Source organism: Colius striatus, chromosome 1, assembly GCF_028858725.1.
Source record: "Colius striatus isolate bColStr4 chromosome 1, bColStr4.1.hap1, whole genome shotgun sequence".
Lineage (NCBI taxonomy): Eukaryota > Metazoa > Chordata > Aves > Coliiformes > Coliidae > Colius > Colius striatus.
The window spans coordinates 89,055,656-89,067,782 of record NC_084759.1 but is presented as its reverse complement, the minus strand read 5'-3'; the positions used below and the strand labels follow the sequence as shown (position 1 = coordinate 89,067,782).

At 41.6% G+C, this 12,127-nt stretch overlaps 1 protein-coding gene across 3 annotated transcripts in view; it reads left to right on the top strand.

The window, feature by feature from the left end:
- Positions 1-1,898: 1,898 nt before the first annotated feature.
- The window catches only part of LOC104558680 (amine oxidase [flavin-containing] B), a 53,613-nt gene continuing 43,384 nt past the window's right edge, over positions 1,899-12,127 (top strand). For all 3 annotated transcript variants that reach the window (XR_009819098.1, XM_062000313.1, XM_062000300.1), the window contains exon 1: positions 1,899-1,997. Coding sequence is in view for 1 of the 3 variants with exons in the window: in XM_062000300.1 (XP_061856284.1) it covers positions 1,952-1,997 (46 nt within the window). In the remaining 2 variants the exon portion in view is untranslated. The remainder of the gene's footprint in view (positions 1,998-12,127) is intronic.

Here is a 12,127-nt window from a genome sequence, read left to right as displayed (position 1 = left end):
AGCTGTATTTCACCTATCAACTAGCACACAGATTGGAGAAAGAGTAAAAAAAGATAGGAGAGGAGGTGTCTAGGTGAACAGAGCTAGGCAAGAGATTGAAGAAAAGGCAGAAGTATGGAAAGCACATCTTTAGGGAATGAAAGACAAAGTAGAGACAGGGAGGAAAGCGATGTGGTAGCATAAAGAAATATTTTTAATCGATTTTTTTTGGTTGTTTGTTTGGGGTTTTTTGTTTGTTTTTTTTTTTTTTTGTGGTGTGGCACTGGAACAGACTGTTCAGTGAAGCTGTTGGAAGTGTTCAAGGTCAGGTTAAATGGGGCTTTAAGTAATTTCATCCAGTGAAAGATGTTCCTGCACATGGCAGGGGGGTGTGGAATGTGGGTTGTCCAGGCGATCTTCAATGGTCCTTTCCAACCTAAACCATTCTGCAATTCTATGTAAAACATAAGGGAACTGAGAATCCTTGTTAGATGGTATACTTGTAAGATGAAGAATGTTTCATCCTGGGATGTCAAGAAGATGCTACAGCCTTAGCACTGGATATTAAACTTTGTGGATATGAATTATGTCATCCACTGTGCATAGGATACAGGATACAGCTCTCGCAGAAGAGTAAGCATGTCCAGGGACACAAGCTCAGGCAGTGCCCTGTCATCATCTTACTGTCTGTTAGCACACTTCCAAGCACCATTTGGCCCATGTCAACTGCCACAGTGCCACAAAATGCCTGGGGAGACGCACGGAGAAAGAACTGTTCCCAGCAGTGAAACAGAGGATTGATCCATGATTGATTATTAGCTTTGCAGACAGTTGATCTAGAGGTACTTTTGTTCTGCTTCCTGACCTCTGCATTTTCTTTTCTCCCATTCTTTGGGATTCCCATAACAGGTTCTCATGTCTCTTCCCATCACTTCAGGTATTATGGAAGAAGAATAGAGAATCCTGTCCAGGCTCTCACGGCCTTTCTTCCGACGTATAGCTCCAGGAGACAGCAAATGACACAGACTGAACAGTCTTTGGCTCAGAAGAGCTGTGGAACTGGTTATCTTCTGCCTTGAGCCTGCTGTATGGAAGGTCAGGTATGACTGACTGAGCTGTTGGGTGTGATCTGTACAGATACAACTGACAAAGCACATTTTAATGCCTCAGCAATCTCCAAAGACAGTTCTCTTGGAGCTACCCTCATGGTAAGCAGAAATCTGAATGTCAGAAAACCCCGATGGGTGTGCAAGGGACCAGTCTAAAGTCTCCAGGTGAATTTGATGACACTTGCTTCTCAATGAGCCACTCTTTTCCACTGTGAGTCTCCTGGGGGTCTTGGCAAATCACTCAGGGTGGTGGCTGATCTGGAGAAACACTGATGGGTGCCACTGTTGCACAGCACAAACTGTGGTTGGCACAAGGTGCTGCTGCTCATTTTGAGGCTCCCTCAAGGAGATCACTAACTGGTCTTCCAAAGTCCATACTGCCAGCCTTGAGAGGCAGAGGTCCCCTCTGGCAGCTGCAGGGCTGCTGGCAGAGCAGATGGTACAGAAACAAGAGTCCAACATTTCCACGGCCTTTGGACAGCTGCGCTCCTCAACCGGGGGCTTGCTCCATTCCCAAATCCTCTGGGAGGTAGGAGAGAAAACAGCCACAAGCGTGGCTCTGGGTGTGCGGGGCCGATGTGAGTGGTCAGCCATCACCTGGAGGGTCAGCTGTCCCTCAGCTGGAGCCCTGTTTGCCTCGGTCCCGGGCGAGCCCCCTTCCCCCTCTCACCTGGCGGCCCCCTCTCCGTGCGGCCCGCAGCACCGCCAGCCCTCGGTCTCGTACGGGGCGCGGGAGGTGGCTACCGTCAGCGGGGCGGAGCGGGGCGAGGGAGGCGAGGCGAGGCGGGGTTCGCCCGAGGGACGCCGGAGTCGGGCAGAGCTGCCGCAGGAGGGAGAGAGCGGCCGGTGCTAGGGGCAGCGCCATGGCCGAGAGATGCGACGTGGTCGTGGTCGGGGGCGGCATCTCAGGTGGGTGCGAGGTCTCAGTGCGGGAAGCCCTGTCGCAGCCCTTGAGGCTCCGAGCCTGGGCGGGCGGTGGCCGGGTGGATGGCGGCAGCCGGGGCGCAGCCCGCTTCGGCGCCCATTGCCCGGCACCAGGGAGCGGCGGCACCGGCGGGGCACAAGCTGCGCTGATGCCTCGGCCTCCGCCTCCAGCTCGACTTGAGCGGGGTTCCTCTGGGAAGCCCGAGGTGCGAGCGGAGCCCGACCGGCTCCATGAGGCTGCCTGAGCGGAGTCCCCGTAATTCAGCTAATTTATTTGATTTTTATCTTATTGTTCACATCTTATTGCTTTTATTTTTTATTATGTTGGTTGCTTGTACTATTCATTTTAATGATCATTTTATTATTTCTTATTTTAGTTGTATTGTTTACTGTTTTATTTTAGTTATCTTATTTTTACGATTGTTCCCATGTCCAGCCCCAGCATCCCCCGGACTTGTGTAATTTTTACTGGAGCCTCTCAAAGTTTTGGGCAGGCGAAGCTATACATGCTCTGTCTCTTCTGCACTGACCGCAAGGGTTTTAATGCAGAGTCCTTTGGTCTTACATGACAAATTTAGATCTTTGGATGCCTTCTGTTCAGAGCAGGTTGAAGCTTAACGGTAAAATGCCAGAAATCAGCTGGATCGTTTAGTAAGTTTCTAGTTCCTCATTCAATACAGGTATGGATTTGAGAGCATAAGCAGTGTGGCAGAAATGGGCAGCAGGCCTGGAAGCCTTCTTGGCACTGAGTGGCAATCTGCTGGTTTTTAACCAAATCCTGGCTAGAAGATCTGTGTGCCTGCCCAGAGTCAATCTCTCATGTGTTTTGTTCTGAGATACATGTGCCAAATAATTTGTATATGTGCAGTAGATTTCCTTTTTTTTTTTTCCCTGTGCCTTTGACATAACAAAGAGTTGTTTTTTGGCCTGTTAGCTTTAGGAGCTGTGCAGTGGGATAGCTGCTGTGCTGCATGTTCATCTCATCAGTGCATATGAGTATGCATACAGCCACAGATCCAAGTATGATCTCTTGCCAGACTGCAAACAAATTACTCAAAATGTGTTATGAAACATTACTTTATTAATCCTTTTTTGTTTTTTTACCTGGCTTCTGATTTCCGTTGCTTATTTATATATAATTCTAGGTGTTTATTGACCCATTATATTAAGGTGTGCAGAGTGCAATTTGGTTGCTATAACAAAATGCAGTGAACAAAAACCATTGCTGTTATTTCCTAAGGCTGCTTCTCAGATAACAAACTGATGAAGAATTATTGAATGTTTCAAGTATGTTTATGTGATGAGCAAAAATTGACCATTGCTTTTCTATATAGCACAGTCAGTTCTGAGCACAGCATTATGGCTAATTTTTCATCATTCAAGTCGATTATGGAAAATTAACCAGTGGTAGCTCTTCATGCCATCTAAACAAAAATGTTTCCAGTGGCTTGTTTTTATACAGGAGGAGTGCTACAGGTTCCCCTGTTGAACGAGTTGGAGAGAGTTATTGTAACAGCTTTTAATATACGCTTGTTTTTCATGGTTTCCATGGGAATATTTTCATGGCAGGCCTGCACAGCCTACATATGTTTTTTTGAAAGTGCAGACAGAACACGGAAGCATTGCCATGCTGCATTAAATTGTGTGCTTTGCTCTTTGCTACTGGCAGACAGCAGCAAGTGGCTGGTGGGGATTGTAAAGAACCAGTTTTTTGTTTACTTCTTTTTGCACCAAATCCTCACCAAAGTATTCTGATTTCATGCTGTAGTAACTTTTTACCCGTCCTCATACAGAGGCTGGGAAAATATACAGGCACAAAACTTACTAATGACTAATCACCTTTCTTCAGTCACTTTCCTTTAGCTACTATGTACCACACTTGATAACACCATTCACTCTAAGTCATTAGCCTTGGACTCAAGCAGTGAAAGTGTGGCTTTATATCTCCTTTCTCCTGCCTTCACAGCCCTGATAGTCACTGTTCTCTGAAGGGACTGGTGTTTTATCTAAAGATACCACTTTGATTGCTGAATCATTTTCAGTGTCCTTCATTAGAGGGTTGTTGAAAAGCAAATAATAAAACTAAGGAACTGGCTAATTTAAGTGTTAAGTAATGAAATTCTTCTCAAAATTAGGTCTCCATTGGCTTCTTTCAAGTAAAAAAAATGGTCTGTGGCTTCTCTGAAGATTTCATAATATCTCAATACAGCTGATGACAGCAAAGACCTTTGAGGAACAAGAGGGTTTTTACTAAGGAGTAGATTCTGGTTTGTATGTGAAACTCTGCTGAAGACCTTGAAATCTTTGTAAATGGTGTAGTTTAAAGAATATTTTGAAAGAAAAGTTCCCAGATTAAAATGCTTAGCCACATACTGTATGTAGTATTGTGATACTGAAGAATATTTGGATCAAAACCATAAAATGTTCTCATAGAGCAGAAGCTTATGTCATGACAGGTACTTCTGTTTGCTCTTTTTAATTTGGAGGGCTCCTCCATCATGAGGATGGAAATGACTATGAGGAAACTATAAGGTTATGGCATCAAACTTGTTTGTCTTCTTAACCAAGACACTGATGACAGAAGTTTTCTTAAAATCAAATATTGGAATCTGTTCAGAGGTTTCCTTTGAAAACTTCCTCCATATGTTTTCAAAAGTGCCTTCCTGTCCATGCTTTTGTCCTGGGGACTTCTTTCCTTTTTTTGTTTTCGAAGAATATAACAGATTTTATCCCAATGCTATGCCAGTCCTACTTAAGGAAAATGGTTCTCATAAGTTTGTAGTGCACAGATTTTACAATCAAAGTAAGGTTAATAGATTTAGGGGTTTTTTTCCTTAAAGGTGAAGCCTTTCACCTGTTCACAAATAACCTATCATTTTCCTGTAAATCTAGAACCAAAACCTACTGTAAGAAAAAAATATTTCTATTAAAATGTTAGGTTTTTAAAATATTTAGATATCCATTCTTGTGTTAGTGAGATACCACTGGGCTTTGTACTCTTCTTCTTAAGCCTTGCTTTGTATTTGTCTGACAATCTGATATGCTGTATAATTACAGTAGTGCTTACTGCATTTGTGAGCCTGTTGCAAATTACTTTCAAAACCAACCAACCAACCAAAACAAAACCAAAACAAAATCGGGTGTTATTTGTATTAGTATCTGAATATGTTAAATCTGTTTAAAAATGAAGCAGAGGGCAAAACTATTGCTCAAAACAAAACTGGGACATACTGTAAGACAAACATAAGTGAGATGCATAACCTCCACTAGTTAGTTGTTTCTTTTTGCTCTCTGCTAGTAATTTAAAGTGTTGTAATACTTTTACTTTGAAAAGACAGTTTGTCAAATGAATCAGTGTTTCAGGAGAACATTACTGGTCTAGGAGTCCCATATTAGATGCCCATTTGGAGAGGAGAAGCCTTCAGACCAAAACAAAATGTGGATGTGGATGAAATAGCTATACATGGTGAAATGGAATGGATCCATCTGTGGGATGGCTGTGACCCTCTCCAAGGGATATCAGCTTCTCCAGGATGCACTTAGACAAAAGGAATCCATAACATTTCCCTGTCAGTTAACACGATGAAGCTCTTAGTTCACATTTTGAGTCATCTGTATCTGCCATCGGGGATTCTTCCTTTTATTTTGAAAGGCTTCTGCTTTGGAGTAATGAGGCAATTAGGTGGAGCCTGACAACGGCCTTCTAGATTTAAAAAAAACAAACCACCACTTGGCAATGCACAGTAAACAGGACAGAAAGCAGCTGCATGATGTTGTGAAGTAGTTTGGTAGCCTAGGCAGCAGGGACAGCACTTGTAATTCACTGACTAATGCCTCCTAATTGATCTAAAAGTGGATTTGATAAGAAGCTTTCCAGTCTACCTGCAGGAGCCATCTCATCTCACAAGGCTCAGAGGGATGCATCATTAAGGAAAGCTTTTCCATTAGCTTATATAACCATTATGAAAGGGTGGTATTAGGGAAAATTTGTTCAGTCTATTGAGCAAAATGTGAAAACCACTCTAAAAAGGGCAAAAAAGGTAAGTTAGGATGGCAAAACTTTGAGCATGGAACTCCTGAGTAGCTATTATGGAAATAACTGGTGGAGAACCCAAGTTTGGCTGAAGCAGTTGATATTAGGCTTACAAACTGCAAAGTCCACAGGACTTTCTTATCTGTACTGCTGAATGTGTATCTTTTCTCAAATGTTAAACAAAGGGAAGGCTGAAAGTTCTTTGTAGGAAAGTTCAGTGCACTGATTACTTGGACAACCACCTGCAGTGTTGCTTTTAATTTGTTTATCAGAGTCCAGTCTAGCACACTACTAGAACCTAATCACACTGCAGGTGGTGGTAGGTATTAATCTGCATTTAGCACATTGGTTCAGATCTCCTGATTGACCCTACATACCGCTCTATGGTGTGTACCACAGGGCAGGCTCAGAGCATATACATTGGGTTCCTGTTGGCACGAGACCAAATAGAAACACATGCTGTAGGAGCTCCAACCCCTAACAGGATGCTCAGCCTGTAGGAGTATGCAAGAGCTAGTCAGAAATAAAGCCCTTTTCATGCATATAGTATGGATATTCAGTATTCAGGGTACAACTGGTTTACTCTGTAGGTCTTCTGCTCTTCAGCACTATTTGCTAACATAGGCACTGCAAACTTACAGTCTTGGGATGCTTTTAATTTTTGCAAACCAAAGGTAGTAACATGGAAAGAGTAAGCTTTTCAGTTTTGTGCTTTTCTTTAATGAAGATACAGTTAAAAATGATTTACTTGGACATCCTGACCACAGATATGCACCTTCATCCTTTGTCTTCATGCTCTATGTCCTTGTGTATGTTTTATTCTTTCGTTAATTGTCTTGTAGCATCAGAGATTACCAAAAGATCACTCTCCATGTGCTTGTGAATTTTGATTTGCTCATTTTACTCCTTGGCAGCATCAAGGACAAGAGTAATCTAAAGCATGCATCCCTTGCTGTAGTGAGTGACCATGCGTTAGTCCCCAGCAAACAGCAAGATGTCAGCTGCATTGATACAATGCTGGGTCAAACACTGGTACCTGCAGTCGCAGAGGTTGTGAGGAGCAACCACTGCTCTGACTGCATCCTGGGAGTGTTCAGGCTGTCCAATGTGATCTCAGGAGTACATGAAGACTTAAGGAAAACCAGTGAGTGGAGGTAGTCTTATCAAAAGTTGTAGAAGTGTGGCAGAAATCTAAGCAGACATGTTAGTACTGCCTGTATTGTCTGAGCAATGTGAGCTTACACAGCCCTTATGGTCCTAGAGGTGAGCTTCTAGCGCTGTGTGTAGTATCATAAACCAGCAGAGAGTTTACTCTGTATTTACATATCTTACACAGCAGCTAATGAAAATGAATTAGGTGTTATGGATAATTTAGTCAATTGAGAAGGCTTTTGTTCTTCAGAAGTCACTGTTCTGTATGTAAACAATCTGGGTGATTTTGGCACATTTCCCACTAGTGCAGTTTCTTTCTCTAGCACAACTGAAAAGTGTAGTTAAGCAATTCTGTTATTTAAAGATAAAAAGCTATATTATTTCACTGACCCTTCTCAAAACACGAGTCACTTGCCTTTGTGTTTTGTCTCAGTTCTGTGCCAGCTGTTTCACAGGGTTCATTGATACACTGGTAAAGTTTATCATGGTTCTGAAAGTTTGCTGAGCAATGCCATAGTGGATTGAAGACCTTCTTTTGGTTTTCCTTTGCAGAGAATGTGTTTTGATGCACTTACAAAGCTCTCAGTAATGTTTCTGAAATCAGTCGTCATTCACAGAATCATAGAATGGTTTGATTTGGAATGGACTTTTAATAGTTATCTAGTCCATCCACTCCCGCAGTGAGTAGGGTCGTCTTCAACTAGATCAGGTTGCTTAGAGCCCTGTCCAACCTGACTGTGAATATTTCTAGAGATGGGGCATCTACCACCTCTCTAGGTGACCAGTTCCAGCATTTCACCATCCTCATTGTAAAAATTGTCTGCCTTATAGCTATTCTAAATATGCTGTGTTTTAGTTTAAAACCATTACCCCTTGTCCTTTTGCAACAAGCCCTGTTAAAAAGTTTGTCTCGATCTTTCCTACATGCCCCCCTTTTAGATACTGGAAGGCTGCAATGAGGTCTCCTCAGAGCCTTCTCCAGGCTGAACAACTCCAACTCTCTCTGCCTTTCTCCATAGGAGAGGTGCTCCAGTATGGACACACTCCAATAGGTCCATGTCTTTCCTGTACCAAGGACTCCAGTGCTTCAACCAGGCTTTGATTTCTTGAGGAAATTCCATTCATCTCATTACAGTTTAAATTATTTTTGTATAGACATTTTTTAACCTTGCATGATTTTCTTTTTGGGCTGATAACCTGTTCCATCCTTGTAAACTTGTGAGATGGTTTGTCAAAATGTGATAGTTCATCCAATTGACTAGCTTTATTTCCTTACGGACTAATTTGTGTCTAAGGTTTATAATTTTATAATGTTATACGATCCTTGTTTAAAGGTTGGAGTTGTTGTTTTTTCTGATTTCAGTGGTCAATGAGAGTGCACCGTAGCATGTTGATATTTAAACCATGAATATCTCGCATTCTTTTAAATAACCCATCCACAGACTTCCATTTTGCATGACCTTTTCTGTCCTATCAGTTTTCAGTTCAAACAGCATGCTTAAAAGTAATGTCAGTGTGGATTCCTTTAGAAACTGTATTTGCTCTATAGACTGTTATTATGACCAGTTTTTGGGGCTGGAGTGCTGTAAGGAATCAGAAACAGGAATAAGCATCAATATCTCAGTTGCAGAGACCATGGGTTCTGGATAAGTTAGAAAAAAAGGAGATGCTGGAAAGTGCCTGTCAAGACACAGAGAAGTTTCATTGACTTAGTCAAAAAACAGTGATAGTATTTATGGGAAGAATCGGCTTCCAAGGAGAAAGTGAAATATTTTCAGGGCCAAAGCTGCCTGAGGGAATTCAACCCATCTTTTTCTTCTTCCCCATCTCTTCTTCTGTTCCCTCTCCTTCTTCATGCTGTCCCCATTGCCAGAGAGACGTTCCTACCTCCCTAGCAAGTACTTGGGGCTGCTTTTTGCATAGCACCCAAAACACCACGGGACTCAGCGACATGAACTTAAGTAAGAAGGAATGGGCCCTTGATGGCATCAGGAGCAATAGCAGCTATGGATGGAGAGCAGGGAACTGCTCAAGAGATTGATGAGCATCATTTTCGTAGGAGGTTTGTGTGTGTTTGTATATAACAACGGAGGACAGGGAACAGGATGGTGGAACACAAAGTGAAGACCATTCCCAGAAGAAAGGGTAATCCCATCTAGAAGATTCGAGACCTCACGAGCTACTTCTGGTAACTGATATATATGGCAAAATGTTTCAGGTGGTTAGAGAGTTCTATGAAGTTTTAATTCATTTGAAACTTGTTCATCTTACAAATATTACTTTGTACTATTCAAGTTTTACAAGTCTTTCAGTTTCCACGACATAACTCAGCTCAGAGTGACGGAAGTGGGAAGGAAAGATGTCTTTATAGCCTTCTGCCTCACAGCCAGCTGGTCTTTATCTTGATGCTATAATTCATATATAAAACATTGAATGCAGTCTGTTTGGTTGACTGCACACGGCAACAGCTGATCAAACACACGGTTCACACCATTCATCATGTTTACCTGGATAGCTTGCATATAAACTTGCACCCTGTTTGCTTGAGTGGTAGGTCTATGTTTGAATGTATTAAGTATTGGAACAAGGTGCCTCTTTTGTTCTAACATAAGTTAATTTATTATTAGACTAGCTGGGCCAGAGGTTGAATCAGTGACTTATTTTAAATGGTGAGCACAAAAGAGTGAAGGAAACAGTGTAAATTCATTTATTCAACACCTAGATACTTTATTTTCATCTGTATTTCCTTCACCCTCCCCCTCCCCCCCCGGAAGAATGTATCAGTCATATCAGAATGGTACAAATCTTAATGGTAGCATTTTTTGTTTCATAACACTGATGTTTTTATGAGCCATTTAGCTTGAACTTTCTCCTGCCTGCACTTAGAGGGAAGACAGTTATTTGAAAATCTTCTTACTCAGTGGTTCTCTTTTGGGCTTCTCCGGATGACATCTATGTTCTCAGCCTTTTGTATCTCAGCTGGGGAATGGTTCATCCAGAGCTGACCACCAAGAAATGTAGTAGTCTTTTGGGGGTATCAGCAAAGAGCTGCCTAACAGGTAAAGTGATTATATGTAGGATGCTGGGGAGTGGTGGGGTTCGTCTTCATTTTTCAGTTGTTCAGATAAGTAAAAATGTTCACAAATCCTTGTGAGCTTTGCAAGCTAGTAGTATCTAGCCTGCACGTGCATGCATGTGTGTGTGTGTGTGTATCTGTGTGCTGTGGTGGTGATGATGATAGTAATTTCCAGATAGACACTGGGGCATGGCTTGGTGGGTATTTGGAAGTGATACTGAGATACACTCAATGTAAATCCATAATTATTGGTTGAAAAGTTAACTGGAGATCAAGGAAAGCATGAAATACAACAGATGGCTATGGAATGAGGGCATGGTGGCTCTGCTGGGGACTTTGCTACCCATGATGAGAAGACTTTCTCTAGATGGATGCCCATGAGTCACCAGATACTGAAATATCTGAGAAATTACATGCTTTTTAATGTCAAGATATGAGAATAATAGTTTGTTTATTTTTCAAGTTCACATCTTCTGTTTGATCATGTATTTTGAGCATTTTCTTTTCTCAAGGGACTAAAAAAATGAGTTCTATACTTGAGAACATGCAGGGCTTAACAAAACAGATAAACATTTCTCTTCTGAGGCAACTACTGCATCGTTTTGCAAAATTTTCCAGATGTAGCTTAGTCTGGTTTTTTCCTCCCATTGCTGTGTGTGGAAGGCAAAACTGTTCTTCGGAGTAAATCTGTCTGGAATTTTATTTGTTTGTGTTATCTCCTTGCAATAGTAAAGCCTAAAATGATGCTTTTTGTAAACTACCCATGTGATGCTTTAGCCAGTTCATTGTACTAAGCTATATTTATTCCAGTGCTACAGTATGCTTTTTGTAGTAGTACCTTGTCTTTCAGTTCTCTTTATCTCCTTTGTTTCTTCCCTCTGCCCTTTTGTGTTTTGAGGCAGATGAGGTTGGAAACTAACAGAAAGCGATGACCTAAGCCAAAGAAGGCCTTGGGGTTGAAAGTGTGAGATAATACTGCAATACAGATAATAATGATGATAATGGTAATAATAATACAATTAACTTTAACTCTTCCTTATATCTATCCAAGGCCCATAAAAAAAGGACATTCAGAATGTGTTTGGGTGTAGGGATTTTTTTTCCTGTCTGGAGCCTAGAAACAGACTTCTGACTCTTCCTTTCAAAATGTGAGGTGGATGTTGAGTGAGTGTACTGCTCCACATGTAAGACGTGTCAATAAAATGAACAGCCTACTGAATAAATGATTGATACCAAAAATACTAATCCTTTGAAATTCTGGAATGCCCAGATTCATCAATCCAGAGTTTTATTGGAAACCTCAAATGTAAAAAATGCAGTAGAAACTAAAGAGAAGTCCTGGGCACCATCACACTGAAGGCATTGGATTTCTATCCGAATGCAACAAGCTGTCTTCATGTCATGCTTGATAGGACTTGAGCTTAAGGCACCACCACTTTGCTCATCTTGGTCATAACTGACCAGGCTCTATATCACTTAGTAAGTTGTGATGCATGGGACAAACGTAAACTGGATGTTTTTAAGGTTGGTTTTAAGAGCTCCGCTCCCTGCACTGGAGATGAATCATCTAGGATCACTGCCAGGGAGAAGAGATCACAGAAAGTTGAAACTAGAGTTTATACTCACATAAAGTCATATTAGCTCATGGGATTGTTCATACTGACCTCAGTGACAAGGTTACAGAGGCAACTCTCAGACAGAAAAACTCATTGCCTTAGCTAGGCAATGAAATGGTAACAGAAATTAATTCTGTTTGCTCATAGGATGCAGCATCCTAGGCAAAAATGTTATGTATTTTGTACAAATATTTTAAGTAAATATACATTTTAAGCAGATAGGCAGATTGATAATGTC